Consider the following 15,576-nt stretch of genomic DNA (forward strand, 5'->3'; position numbering starts at 1 on the left):
CAAACCGATTAAAAAATAAATATTTGAGAGTGGAAAATGTAGGCCTATGTCTTTTTTATTTTTAAATAAGTGTACCATATACTGCCATCGTAGCTCAACGATCTTTTTTTATTTATTTTTATTTAAATAGTCCAAGAAATGTATACTGTACACCAGTGGTTTCCAACATGGTGGGTGCCCGCGGGCACCTGGTAGCCCGCATGGAGTCTCTGAGTCGCCCGCCGAGCACGTTCTGTAAACAGCCTGAATTGTAATCTTTCATTTTTTTTTTTTTTTTCATGATAATGACATAAAATGAGAAAATAACTATTGGTAACATTTCATATAACATTAAAACACAATAAAACCATTCAATAATTTAAAATATTTAGAATCTGCACGTCGAGACGAGCTTCAGTTCACGAGCTTCAGTTCTTCAGTTCTTCAGTTCACAAGCAACGCTTATCTGCAATATTTGCCTTTTAATTTATTAAATCCAGGCAACTTGATGAAACACTGATTAAAATTAAGATACAATTTATACAAAACGAAATTCACTTTAAAGAAAGGCTTTCTACAAAAAATAAAAAGATCTTTCTATTCATCAAAGAATCCTAAAAATGTAAATAACTGTTTTCAACATTGAGAATAACAATGAATGCTTTTTGACCATTATTCATATATCATATTAGAATGATTTCTGAAGGATCATGTGACACTGAAGTCTGGTTAAAGTCTTTACTGTCAATTTTGATCAATTTAATGCTTCCTTGTTGAATGAAAGTATTAATTTGTTTTGAAAAATACTGACCCCATACTTTTGAATGGTATAGTTTGTTTCATTACTACATTTACACTACATTTATTCATTTAACATACACTTTATTGACTTAGAAATGAAGAAAATGACAGGCAATTTATGCTATATGAATTTATGTTTCAATATGTGGTATCGTCAGGTTTTTATACCTCAAATTAAAACCCAGTGATGTCTAATGGTAACAAAATAAAAACGAAACTAAGACTATGCCCTGTATCATGAAGAAAAAATATGTTTATTTTGTGTTACATGATACCTATTGGTGTTGCCTATACCGTACCTCTATGAACAGTGCTAATTCAGGTTAAGAATACACTGTGACAGAGGCAAAAAATAATAATAACAATAATGATTATGCATGCAAAACAGAGAGAAAAGACTAAATTCTATTAGAATAATTACACAATACCACTGTTACCAGTCAAATTAAATCATTAAATGAAAATCCATCTTTGCAGTGCATACACAGAAGTGGCATCAGATCTGGCATTAATATATTTTCACTGCATTTACATTTGCATAAATAAAGCTATGAGATCGTTAAAATTAGAAATCAGGAAAAAAAAAACAATAGCCTACTTATGTCCAAATAAAAACTGATATTTAAAATTGTAATAATAAATCACAATACTGTTGTTTATAGCCTACTATATATTTTAATCAAATAAATGCAGGCTGGGTGAGCATAAGAGACTTATTTCAAAAACATTTAAAAATCCAACTGACACACACACAAGTTTCAAGTTTTGGAAAATACAACAACAAACAGTAATATTGTAAAGTATTATAACAATCACTGCATGAAAAGAGGTGTATCCGGACCAGTTTACTCCTGTATACACTGTTGAAATTCGGAAGAATCCAGGAGTATACTGGCTGGATGGGTCAAATTCCATGGGTCCGTATATATCTGTATACAACCAGAAATGATACCAAATCGTATGTATATACAGCCATTTGTTGCCATGGCAAGTAATCCCATTAAAGTTTTTTTCAGGAGACATTTTCACACCTGTGTGCACCTTTTTGCCTTCCATCCCCTATTGGTCCTTCATCTCAAACTGGATTGGTTGTTCATTTAAAACCACTCCCAAAACCCAGACCACTATTGGAGGACAGGACACATTGAAAACGCAGTAAAGTGACTTTATTGGTTACTTTTAAAACTTAGCCCACAAAAACAAGAAACAAGAAAAAAAAATATTTGAAGGGATGAAAATGTAAAGGAACAAAAACAAATATAACATGAACATTCCAAAGAACATTATAAACATACATTAAAATGAATGGGGAAAAAGAAATGTGAACAAAGGTGTAAAGGAATAAAATACAAAACGTGGAGATAAGCAACATGCACATCAAAAAAGGAACAAATATACAAAGTATACAATATAAAACGAGATCAATAAATAATAAATATAGAAATTAAAGTGTATATAAAATATATGTAAATATTCATTTTTCAAACTGCCATGATGCACTGGTGGTGTGACATGTAGCGTGGGTCAGCCTCTAGTCTGGTTTGTAGTACCTGGCAGAGAGCAGATAACTCTGTGGTTCTGTTTGGTGGAGACCTCACCATCCACACTGGCCTTCCATCAACAATAGCATCTTCATCAGACATCAGTTCTATTGTTGCAGTCTTCCACAGTTCCCTTTCTGTGTTGGTTTGTACAACCCTGGACCTGGTCTCCAGCAACTGCAAAACATGACAGTAATTTAACCACTAAAACACAAAGAGGAGGATAGTTACATCTTAAAATAAATAAATTTTAAAAAAACTGCTTAACCAGTTTCTTAACTTACCTGTCTCTTTCTTTGACGGTTCTTTGCAATGTTCTTCATCGTGTTTCTTTTCTGGGCCTTTTCAGGCTGAGCCAAAGAATACTTCCTCCGCAAAGTCTCAAAATACGTCTTGCAACCTGTTAAATAAATCATAAATAAATGTAATGCCAATACAACTAAGTAAAACAGAGGACATTAAAATGATTACAACACCTTTAAGATTACCTTTTACACATTCAGGGTCAACGTCTGTAAAAGTTGTCCTTAATTCTTCGAAGAGATAAGTGGTCACAGCCAGGTTATGTGATGAATTTATTCTGGGGGAAAAAGTTGCAGGCATCATTAATGAAATTCAGTTTTGGTATTTCAAATCCATATAGTAGTAGATTAAACTAACGTTTACAGTATACAATACGCAGTCTTACCCGGTTTGTGGATCGTATTTGTGTGGGTTGTTCTCTGAATTATGGAGGCACCTTACAGATTCCTGTAAAGTTTGAAATTAAAAAGCGTTTAAGTGGATTCACAATCTGCAAGAACCACAAGTTCCATAAGTTGGCCATCACAGTAAACATAAGAGACAAAACACATATCCGTTCATAAATCTTTAAGATGTCATGCAGCGCCTCTGATATCTTTCCGGTTCGTGCCGCCTTCTGCCTATACAAGGCCACCAGTGCAGTATGTTGGTCAAGCACAGCATAGAACTGGTTCCGTATGTTGACATTTGTGATGCGTTGGAACTCAGCACAAAGCTACAAAAACAAACAAAAATAATGATAGCCTATAAAAAGACTAATACTCGATTTGCAACAGAAAACACATTTGTGATGCAACATGTTCAGTTAAAACATTGTTGAGCAACATGGTCACATGCAAAGTGATAGTTCTTACACACAGTGAATAGTGGCATTTGCTGTTCCATTTGAATGTGATACATATAAAAAATTTGGCATAGAAATATGTGTGAAGAGTGGCAGAAAAGAGAAGTGAGTCTGTTTTACCTGTGATTCAATCCGAAGAGCCGGCCATTTCCCCAAGAAGTCCTTCACCTGCACAGATAAAACAATCAATATGAAACCAGTCAAATTATGCAATCAACCTCTTTACAAATACAAAATTTCAAGTTAATGTAACTTACCGATAAAGTTGCTCTCTGGTGACAATGTAGGTCTGCACATGCACACAAAAACAGACAGCAAGATATTTAATTTTTAAGAGACTTTTGATTGATGCTAATGAATTAGGCTCCAAATAAAAGAAATGGTGAAAAATGGTTAGCTGCTACAGCCTAAATTAACATGCAAGAGTTTCAGGAGATTGTGGAAGAGTTCCCACATGTTGGGAACGAACTGAGGGGAGCAGCTCAACGGCTCAAAAATGGTCTAGAAAGTAAGTCTTGCATTATGAGTTGCTTTGTACGGTCATCGGGAGAGGATATGTTCGGTTCACTTAGTTTTGTCGTGGCCATGACACATTAACTTACGAGATCATTTTGTCGAGCTAACGCATCCTAGTTGTGGGAAGTTCGGATCATTTTACGAACTCGGATCTTTGAATCTCGTTCATCAAAATGAACGAATCTTTTTTTCGAGTCATTTCGTTCTTTTCAGCAGAATGTATTTAAAATGTTACATGTTAGCCAAATTCCCTGAACACATCAAATGTTGATCGCATTTAGAATAAGAAAAAAATTGCAATGCAAGGAAAAGGCCAAATTATGAGAAACAGAAACGATTAATTAATTGATCTTGGTCTTCAGGCTATGCAGTCTGTTAGTTTACCTCACCTCCCGAAGCTGTTCGTTCATCCTGTAACATCGTCATAAACTGAGCTTTGCAGTCGGTAGTACCGGATACAGAATTGATTAGTTCATGTTTCGAGTCTATCGACTTCGGGTTCGAGTCATTCGGTCATCACGTGACAGAAGAACGAAAGACTCAGAAGAATCAGACCCGAAGACTCGAGAGGTGAACTAATCATTTCTCTTTCCGGTACCGACAGCAAAGCCTCTGGGACTGACAGGAAGAACGAAAGACTCGGACCCGAGTCATATTACACCGTGTCCTAACTACATGCAATGCCGCGACGCGCGATAAAAGGTATCTTTTCCATGTTAATCAGAGTTTTTGTCCTAACCAGCCGCGATGGCGACACGCGACGATTCTATTTTAGAAACAGTTTCTTTTTTTCTGGAACAACAAACACAAAGTGTGGCAATGATATTCACAAGTACTGTTTATGTGCTTTATTTAATGTTAAAAGCATGCAATGTGACTTTGAATACCATTTAGTGCTCCAGCTTTGTAGCTGTAAAAGCAACAATGGATAATTCACCTCAGATCTTGAAATTAAACCAATGGAAACAAGAACGTTTAAACTGTGAACAAACAAGTATATTCTATACGGCCTAAGCCTTATGAGTGTTGTATTTGTATTTTTTTGTGTATCTGTTTCTGTGCTCTGATTAGTTTCTTTCTCTTCTTTCTCTTGTTAGGCTCCGCCCCTGCGCACCTGTCCCCCGTTGCTCTAATGGCTCCTGTTGAGGGTACAAGCGAGTGTGAAACACTATTATAGCCGTATAATAAATGTTTAAACTGCACTTTGCCTCGCGTGTCCTTTTATGTTGCTTACCCCTTTTCCAACGAGCATTTTAAAAACAGGGGTTCGTAACATCTTTGACAAAGATTGTTTTAATAACTCAGTAGCCTATGTATATTTAATAATGTTTAAATGGTGTAATATTTGTCAATTTGATTATGTAGCCTACTTATCCATTTTCTTGCGAGTGCCGTCAAGATTATTCTCTGGTGCTGTGAACCTAATTCTGTTCTCAGGATATTTTTATACCCTACAATTTATAATCGTTTAAATATTGATGGCAAAGGATGGAAATCGACCCAAACAATCTGTAAAATAGTTTAAATGTGCCTTATCCATCACATTCCGTGGCTGTTATTGGTTCATCATTGCCATCATCAGTAACAAGATTAATATTCTTTATTTACATGTATCAGTTCAGAAGGTGCCATATACATCATCATCATCATTATTATTATTATTAATCAAGTAAACAGAATAGATGTTGTAATAAGCAAAAAGGGGGAAAAACACATTCTGTTCATTTATTCTACTTCTTTCCAAGTACTTCCAGTTTTCTTTGTGGTTCTATTGGTGTTGTTCATAATCTGTTTGCCTCTACAAAGTATGCTTTATTAATAAGGTAGGCCTATATTGTGTATTAAATTTGGTGCTTCAATTTCACTGTCTAACGAACAGTATTTATATCGTTTTTACCTCTTGTACACAGCCCCGTCCAAGTGATCTGAGAGCGCGGGCGGGTATAGAAATATACAATAGAAGTCGCCTTGGCTACGGCAGTTCATTGGAACGAAACCGTAGCCAAGGCGACATCTAGTGTATATATCTATACCCGCCCGCGCTCTCAGATCACTTGGACGTGGCTGTGTACAAGAGGTAAAAACTATATAAATACTGTTCGTTTTCTCACACAAACCGCTCGTTTCGTGTCTTAGGCCATCAATGTGTACTTACGATGGGGAATTGTTTAATTTGGACGATGGGGAATTGTTTTAATTTGGACTCTGTGCATGCTCTTTGAGGTGGTGACCATCGACCTGCATTATATGACTGACAGACAAGAACGGTTTGACCTAAAAATATCAAAATTGAAACTACTGTGGAAAAAAAGACACCTACATCTTGGATGCCCTTGAGGTAAGCTAAAACATACCAAAATTTAATTTCAAAGTGAACTATCCCTTTAAGAAACTTATTGTTTAGGTCACTGTAAACCATTTCTACTGTAAACCATTTCCTTTGTGCGTCACTGCCATTTTACTGTGGGAAAAAGTAGAGCAGAGATGCAAATGAATTAAGGAAGATGGCTTTCATTAAGGCCCCAATGTACTCATGGATACGTTTGTTCGTTCAGTGTAGTTAAAATCTGTTATGAAAATGGATGTTAAATATAAAAATATGACATGCAAACATGTCTATCAAACAGGAACACATTTATAACACATTTATAACTGATTATAACAGTTAGATGATGATTATGATGCAGCAATGTTGTTATTAAAAAAGAAGCATCTAAAAAATAATAGCTGCCTGAGGTAAAGCTGACTTTATGCCAATAAACTGAAACCCGTTCTATGACACTTCCTATGATATTAATCAGATAACTTGGATACATAACATTGACGTTAACATTACAACTTGTATCTGTACAAAAGGATGCATATGCCAGTGAACTAAGTTATGCACTAGCGAGAGAGAGTGAGAGATGCAAGAGAGAGAGAGAGCAATATGACCGTCTCAAATAACTCAATCATTGTCGGGCATTACACTTGAGCATGAAACTAAACATGTAATATGCAGCACATTCAGCATGTTAATAAATGTTAATATCACACCGCATCCTATATTAGATTAATTAGATGTAGCCAACCCAGACATCACTATGTGACTTCGAAGCCATGCATTGCTCTCTTCTCACGTCTATACTTTGAACCTCATGCTATTGCAAGCTAAACAATAAGAGCTCATGGTGCCGCCCAAAGTGTTGCTGTAACTAATCAGAACGTTTTCATGATCGATCATCGCTGTCACGGCCGAGTACTCGAGTACTCGATCGCTGTTGCACATCTCTAGCACAGATTGCGGAAAATCGCTGGCAATGTGAATTAACCAAAATCAGACGATCCTGAGGCTAATCCCATGACACACTATCAGTGCATTCTCTGTGTGAAAAGAGCTAAACACTAATATACTCACAAATTTGGTGACTGGATGTTTGCTCGATGTCCGTGGTCTGGTGTGGCTCAGGGAGCCTTGAAGGTTCTGAGTTTTTTTATGGATCTCTTTACTTTTGTGGGCTGGTCTTCTGACCTCAACGTTGGCATGGCTTAAAAGGGTCTCAGTGCTTGATTTACTTGATGTACAACTCTCTGAGAGAACATTCCAGCCTGAGGATAACATAGCAATGCTGGTCTGCTGACTTGAGTGGATCTCAGGAGTGCTGTGGCAATCTGCATACAAGTCAGGACTGTAGCAACTTGGGAGAAGATTGGGACTCTTTTGGCCATGTGGACGAAGGTGAGGACTGCTTTGGCCATGTGGGCTGACATCAGGACTTCTTTGGCCATGTGAATGAAGGTCAGGACTGCTTTGATCGCGTGAACGAAGGTCAGTTCTGCCTTGGCCACTAAGGTGGAGGCTGTCTACTGCAGGAGAAAACTGTTCCCTAGAGATCACTGGAGCATTAGGTAAGGCACCTCCTGCAAAGTACAAAACATCTTAGTCCTTTAACAGCTGTGATAAAATGCACTGTAATTTAAAAAGGCTGATGCTTCTTACTTTTTTTTTTTACTTTGTTCCTTTAATGCCTTCCATCTCATCATTGCGGAGGTCAGGAGTACTGTGGAAGAGCTTAGGGCAGTTTGGCTTTCCTGGGTCTAATTTGTTGGCATGTCTAGCAATTTTCGGAGCATCAGGTATAGAATACTATACTCGTCTTCTTCTCCAGGGAAAAGAATGTTCTTGGGTCTAACATCACATTTATCAATTTCAAGATAGGCTTTTATTTGTAAATGTGGTGCAAAACATTAAACAAACAAACCAAAACCCTACATTCTTTTTCTTTGAAATGTAATTGGTGAGTCTCCTCCATCGGTCTGATCAATGTCTGTGTGATCAACAGCTAGAGGTAGTTTACGTCTAGCTTCCTTGTAGTCATCTGGAAAAACAGCATCATAAAAATAAATTTACAAAGTAAAACTGTGATTTTAACTATTACTTATTACTTTTAACTTATTACTTATAACTATTCAATTTGAAGAAAGTGGTGGCAAAACAACTCACGTGACGTGAAAATAATTCTGGCCTTATGGGGCGTCATCTCCTGGACTCTCCTGTGATTTCACAGCTTTTGTTATATCAATCTTATTTGGAGGCCACATGCACTCTCCATTTTTAATCCAGACTGAAGGCACAACTTCAACCTCATTTGTCTTGTCAAAGACAACAATGTGAAACATCTAAAGAGACAAGAATGATATTCCTCAGACCTCAGCCAACTATTATACACTTCAGAGTTATTTCTCTTGATGCAGGAGTGGAACAACAACAAATCTGTTTCGGAATGGCAATCTCACATACTTCTGCAGCTTCTTTCCTGTCATGAAACACTTGTGGAGAGGTTGGAAACCACATAAATTCCCAACTCTTTTGAATCAATAGGATATTTAAAGAAGTGTTCCACCTGTTTATATTCATTGCCCACAAGGTATACTGCACCTTTATCCTCAACAATGTTTTGGACTAAAACCAACTTATTGTCGATTCTGACACAATAATCTCTCTCATTGAGCTTCACAACTACATCATCAATCGCAAGAACTTTAAATTGATGAGCTTGTTGCGAGAAGCACTCTGGTACTGGCCCATCCGTATGTTCTTTATCCAATTTTTGAATTGCCTCTTCTACATCACAACTGTAGTTGCTATTTTCTCTGTAGATCTCTGACAATCTACGCATCACCTGAGTCAAAGGATTGCATGGCCCTCGTACCAGTTTTTTTTAGTTTTCCTAAGAAATTTTCAAAGGGAAATCCTGATATTAGATCTAGATTGCCATGGATTTTGACATCTTCACTGAGGTGCACCAGGCCATGAATATTGTAAACCAAAAACTCTACACCATAAAGCTGGCCAAAGTGTTCAACAAATGAACGCAACAGAGTATTTGCAAAGTCATTCATCTCCATACAAAATTCTGGACTTGCCAAAATGTACACAGCTACAGACAAAAGCAATGAAGTTGTCATAGATTTGAGGCTGTAAAACACCATTCAGCACAACTGGACCAGTGTATAACAAAAATTGGCGTAGCTCTGTTGCTTTCCACCTACATCGATCTGCCAGTGCCCGAGGCCTTCGAGCAAACTCACTTGGAATGTAACTTCTCAGTGCAAGAAGTCTATCTGACACCATGGAAGCTTGAATGGATGATATGCGACAGTGCAAGGGACCGATGGTGCTGATCCACAAGTCTAAAAGACGCCGCATTACACCCAGACAAACCAAGTGCATGTAATCATGAGGGAAACAAGTGACCATGTCAATGCCAATGTCTGTAAGAGGTGAGTGCTGAATGTGGTGTTCTTCATCAGTTGCTTGCCTAAAACTCTCATCAGTTCTGCGCTTTGCATTCACCTCAGGAAATGTCATTCGATTTGATTTCCAGACACCTGTTTGGTACTTGTCACATCCATGATATGCAGTGTGTGACTTCACACCTCTGATGAAGGCTCAGGCAGGGGTATCGCACACAACAGAAACAACAATAAAAAAAAAAAAAAAGCGTTTTCTGCTTGAACAGAAACCCATCCCTCAACATTTTTAGCTCGTGAACCAGATCATGAAGATAATCAGCCAAAGAATTTGGCTTTGAAGTACCACAAAAGAGTCCAATCAACACTGGTGCCTTAGTGTGACCTTGCAGCAAACCAAGAATCGGCCAAAACTGTGTACTAGTACTCTTGAAGGGTGGTAGTCCATCAAAATTCAACTGTAGTTTGAAGACATGTTTTTCTGCCACAGTATGCCAAACGTTATCAAGGATTTTCCTAACAGAATTCAGAATTCCTGTACGAGACCTGGGACTTTCTAAGGTCTAGACGCGGGTGCCATCTTGCCCCATCCCTGAGAACATGCTCAGAGGAAGGTGTCAGGAAGGCTGTCGAGAGGAGGAGGTTGGTTGCAATAAGCGGCAACTAACAAGACCTGCTTCATTGCACAAGACTATGGAGCTTATAATATGACAAAACGATTTGAATTTGAATTGTGTAAATTTGAATTATTTGCAAGTGAAATCTAACAAAATTGAATTTTAGGTGGTAGTTTAAATAGTTCTGAATTTGATTTTTTTAAAACGAATATTGAACATTTGAAATTTAACAAACTGAAATGTTTTTATGGCTGAATTTTATAGACATGTATTTTCAAACAGCTAGTTTTTTTGTTCTGAATTCGTATACTGCAAATATTCAGTTTAAAAAAATACAGATTCAAGTTTTCAAGATGAAGAAATTCGGAACTTCAAATTCAGTTTTCTAAAATTCAATCTCAAAAATTCAAGTTCAAAAATTCAGATCTTACAGAAAGTAGGTCACAGGTCATCCACAGGGAAGAGTAAAGGATCTCAGATAAGTCGAACAGAGCATTTTGGCTGCACTGCAGTAGTTTTCTGCCGCAAACGCGGTGGTGGTTCAAGAGAATCCGTGTATCTTTCGTTCAGTCGTTTTTTTATTTAATATTAAGAGTAGAAAAATGAGAAAACAGCTTGAGTATTAGATTTCTAATATTCTAGTAATAATAGTCCGCTGTTGCACGGAGCTTACAAAAACTGTGTACTATAGGCTATATTTCATTTCCTCATCAAACAACTAGACTAACGAATGGCTCGGTACAACAGAAGAGCCCAGAAAGGGCTTTCTCTCTGTGTAGACCAGCAGTTGGTCTGAATTTGCTATAGCCTATTTTCCGGACTGTATAGGCCAAGTCACGTTTTATGAAACACGCTGTGATTTATTCCAAAGTGACTCTGGCATATATTTAACATTAAATAATATAAATGTTGACTTTCAAAAGTAGGCGCGCCAAGAAGGCTATTCTCTGTATTTTGGTTCATTTTTGGTGAGCGCCAGAAAGATCTAAAGAGACCGAGACGCGCTAAAGCAGCGCATCATGTTGTTTTATTTATTTTTCAATGGCATTATATTTTGTAGTCATTTTGAATGTACACAAATTGACTATAAATAACAGAGTATTAAGTTATTTCCCAGCAGTGGAACAAATCCAAGTGATGGCGCCAGCGCATCGCGCTCTCACACAACATAGCCTACTATCAGACCTGGCGTTGCTTCATATCGCAAACTGCTCATTATCAAAATGAAACACAGTCAAACAAACATATAAAAAGGTATTCTGCCTAATTTAATTGGTCTGTTGTACAATATAAAAGGCAAGCTGTGCCGCACACAGTAGCCTACAGTCCAAACATTTCCCTTGAAGACGCTGATTTAGCCTATAGCCTGCTACGTGTATTTTGGGACTCGACTGAAGTATGACGCCTTTTTATTTGTATTATAATATAATATATTAAAATACATCATCTTCTGAGTTTTATGATGTAGCTAGGCCTTTTGTGTTTTATTTAAATTAAAATGTAGGCTATTGTAATTTACATCTCAAAAGGATGCGCTTTGTGCATTCTCTGACATTACATTTATTTATTCCATTAATATTGAGTATCAATTGATGTTAAACAAAACGGTGTTATTTTCTATGGCAACTAAACTTCCAAAATAAATAATAATAAAAAAGAATAAAAAAAAAAAAAAAAAGAAGCTCCGCAGCTTTTCCACACAGATTTTGAGAATTGGCCAGCTAAAAAAATAGGCCAAGGAAGTAGACTAACGGCTAACGACTAAGATGCGTTCATATTTATGAAATAAACATAACTGACCTAAATTGTCTACACCTAAATACATTTCCAAGGAACCCCTAATAATAACAGTGATTAAGCCCAAATGTGGGTGGGGGTAATGAACACAATATGTTTTTTTTGTTTTTTTTGCCCAAATGGTCTCCACCAAGAAAAAACAACAAGAATGAAAAATAAGTAGCCATGTATAGGCCTAATAAAATTATATAGGCTACATAGCCTATAAAATGGGCTATATTGTGCCCTTTATTACAAACAACATTTAGCCTATTTTAAACGCCAAGCCTAAACAAATTTATTTAAATCGAAACGGTCGCGCATCTCTCATTCAGTCAAAAGTTTTCATATTTGCAATGTAACATGAAGAAGGCGTCATACTTCAGTCGAATCCCAAAATACACGTAGGCTATAGGCTAAATCAGCGTCTTCACAGCAAGGGAAATGTTTGGAGTAGGACCAGGGCCGGCTCTGTAAATCTGGGGGCCCTAAGCAGGATAATTTTGGGGCCCTGCCTTGCAGTGAATAATCAACGCTATCTCACGACCAATTCGTACGAATTCGTACAATGATAAAAAGTTGGCTAATTCGTACGACCTCAATTTGTACGATTTGTCTAAACCCACGTGATGGGTAGGTTTAGGGGCGGGGTCAGGGGTAGGTCATTCGTATGAATTCATACGAATTGGCCAAGTCGTAAAATATGTACGATTTTGCAAAAAATCTATTTTGCAAAAAATACGAATTACGTTAGAACGTAATTCGTACGAGTCAGTTCGTATGAATTCGTACGAATAAGCCACCTCGTAGAATTTGTACGTTTTCCCGTGAGTATTGCCACCGCAAACCAGCAACTGTATAAAATCTAACCCTTACACAAATTCTGAGATAATTAAGTCATTAATTCAGAAAAACAGAACAAATATTTTTATTTCAAGAAAACATCTCATAATTTTGAGATAATTAAGTCATTAATTCCGAAAAACAGAGCAAAAACTTTTTTTCATGAAAAATTATCTCGTAATTCTGAGATAATTAACTCATTAATTCAGAAAAACAGAGAATTATTTTTTTTTCTCAAGTGAATGCAATACGCTTCCGTAATAAAAGAGATTAAAAATTCTGCAAAAGATTCTAGTTTGAGTTGGTATTTATTTTTAATATATTCCAACTACAAAAACACTACTTCAGCGAACAAGCATTAGCCAAATGTGTATATAAAATGTTTAGTTATAAAATAAATACATAAATCTAATAAAAACTCTAGGTAACACTTTTTACATTTTACAGAGGCATTGTTGCACATTACATGTAGTTCATACAAAAATAATTCTACAATTAAAACTGCTTAAAATGTGGATTTCGTTGGAGTATAGTGCCTCTACTATGGGATAATGTCCACTTTAACGCACCCTCTGGTTGCAGAGAAACAGCGCCGCGAATTGTGCAGAAAATGCAATTAGGCCGCTCTTTGTGCATCGTGTAATGTGCCAAGTTCAAAAATTCATACAAAAAGAATTCTACAGTAAAAACTGCTTAAAATTTGGATTTCGTTAGAGAAGCAGCTCTACTATAATGGGATAATGTCCAATTTAACGCACCCTCCGAGGCTGCCGTGAAATAGCACCGCGAATTGGGCTGAAGGTGCAATAAGCGGTTATTTGTGCATTGTGTAATGTGCCAAGTTCAAAAATTCATACAAAAAGAATTCTACAGTAAAAACTTCTTAAAATTTGGATTTCGTTAGAGTAGTAGCTCTACTATAATGGTATTTTTTGTCTCCTTTTTTCTGCACCCGATTTCATTTTTGCAGTCAAATTTCCAAGTCCAGGGAAGACAACGATTTTACACGGTTGGTTGACTGTTAAACCGCAGCGACACCGGCGAGTACCATCTGTAGTTAGGGGGCCCCCTAGTGGCGGCGGGGCCCTAAGCAGCCGCTTAGTTCGCTTATAGGGAGAGCCGGCTCTGAGTAGGACTGTGTGCGGCACAGCTTGCCCTTTATATTGTACAACAGACCAATAAAATTAGGCAGAATAACTTTTTATATGTTTGGTTGACTGTGTTTCATTTTGATAATGAACAGTCTGCGATATGAAGTAGCCTAGTAACGTCAGGTCTGAAAGTTGTGTGAGAACGCGATGCGCGAGCGCCATCACTTGGATTTGTTCCACTGCTGGGAAATAACTTAATACTCTGTTATTTATAGTCATACAGATAATATGACATAATTCGAAACAGTAAAATATATATTTTTATTTGTATACATTCAAAATGACTACAAAATATAATGCCATTGAAAAATAAATAAAACAACATGATGCGCTGCTTTAGCGCGTCTCGGTCTCTTTAGATCTTTCTGGCGCTCACCAAAAATGAACCAAAATACAGAGAATAGCCTTCTTGGCGCGCCTACTTTTGAAAGTCAACATTTATATTATTTAATGTTAAATATATGCCAGAGTCACTTTGGAATAAATCACAGCGTGTTTCATAAAACGTGACTTGGCCTATACAGTCCGGAAAATAGGCTATAGCAAATTCAGACCAACTGCTGGTCTACACAGAGAGAAAGCCCTTTCTGGGCTCTTCTGTTGTACCGAGCCATTCGTTAGTCTAGTTGTTTGATGAGGAAATGAAATATAGCCTATAGTACACAGTTTTTGTAAGCTCCGTGCAACAGCGGACTATTATTACTAGAATATTAGAAATCTAATACTCAAGCTGTTTTCTCATTTTTCTACTCTTAATATTAAATAAAAAAACGACTGAACGAAAGATACACGGATTCTCTTGAACCACCACCGCGTTTGCGGCAGAAAACTACTGCAGTGCAGCCAAAATGCTCTGTTCGACTTATCTGAGATCCTTTACTCTTCCCTGTGGATGACCTGTGACCTACTTTCTGTAAGATCTGAATTTTTGAACTTGAATTTTTGAGATTGAATTTTAGAAAACTGAATTTGAAGTTCCGAATTTCTTCATCTTGAAAACTTGAATCTGTATTTTTTTAAACTGAATATTTGCAGTATACGAATTCAGAACAAAAAAACTAGCTGTTTGAAAATACATGTCTATAAAATTCAGCCATAAAAACATTTCAGTTTGTTAAATTTCAAATGTTCAATATTCGTTTTAAAAAAATCAAATTCAGAACTATTTAAACTACCACCTAAAATTCAATTTTGTTAGATTTCACTTGCAAATAATTCAAATTTACACAATTCAAATTCAAATCGTTTTGTCATATTATAAGCTCCATACAAGACAGGAGCAATGCTCAACACCAGATGTGAAGGGTATCACTGAGCATCAGGAGCATTTCTGATCAACAGCTGGTGTGACGAAGATCACTGAACTTGTTCTCTTCCTGATTTAAGCACCATAGTGCAAGGCGGCTCACTGGGGAACACATTTCTGTGGAGCCCAGGGCCAGCTGTAGCCAGAGTTTTTGTTGAGGGTTATC

The 15,576-nt window shown here is 36.9% G+C and overlaps 1 protein-coding gene across 2 annotated transcripts; it reads right to left on the reverse strand.

Annotated features, from left to right (window-relative positions):
* Positions 1-1,075: 1,075 nt before the first annotated feature.
* On the reverse strand, positions 1,076-4,585 carry LOC309507248 (uncharacterized protein C14orf93 homolog). 2 transcript variants are annotated; one of them, XR_014209099.1, is made up of 6 exons: positions 3,726-4,585; positions 3,589-3,636; positions 3,010-3,339; positions 2,810-2,901; positions 2,606-2,721; positions 1,076-2,498 (listed from the first exon to the last, which is right to left on the reverse strand). XR_014209099.1 is itself a non-coding variant. In XM_082181392.1 (3 exons), exons 1-3 carry the CDS (start codon positions 2,925-2,927, stop codon positions 2,262-2,264), a joined length of 471 nt encoding a protein of 156 aa, XP_082037518.1. In that variant the 5' UTR covers positions 2,928-2,998; the 3' UTR covers positions 1,076-2,261. The 2 variants fall into 2 exon arrangements, 1 of the variants encoding a protein (XP_082037518.1); XM_082181392.1 differs by lacking the exons at positions 3,010-3,339; positions 3,589-3,636; positions 3,726-4,585 and having other exon boundaries at positions 2,810-2,998.
* Positions 4,586-15,576: the final 10,991 nt, after the last annotated feature.

Source organism: Leuciscus leuciscus (assembly GCF_965113295.1).
Source record: "Leuciscus leuciscus genome assembly, chromosome: 10".
Classification (NCBI taxonomy): Eukaryota; Metazoa; Chordata; class Actinopteri; order Cypriniformes; family Leuciscidae; genus Leuciscus; species Leuciscus leuciscus.

Excerpts from the sequence above, each read along its gene's own strand:
- LOC309507248 (XM_082181392.1), bottom strand. The coding sequence starts at position 2,927 with ATGATGCCTGCAACTTTTTCCCCCAGAATAAATTCATCACATAACCTG. Across the intron at positions 2,722-2,809 it reads TGACCCTGAATGTGTAAAAG|GTTGCAAGACGTATTTTGAG; the intron begins GTAATCTTAAAG and ends TTTATTTAACAG. Across the intron at positions 2,499-2,605 it reads ACCGTCAAAGAAAGAGACAG|TTGCTGGAGACCAGGTCCAG; the intron begins GTAAGTTAAGAA and ends CATGTTTTGCAG.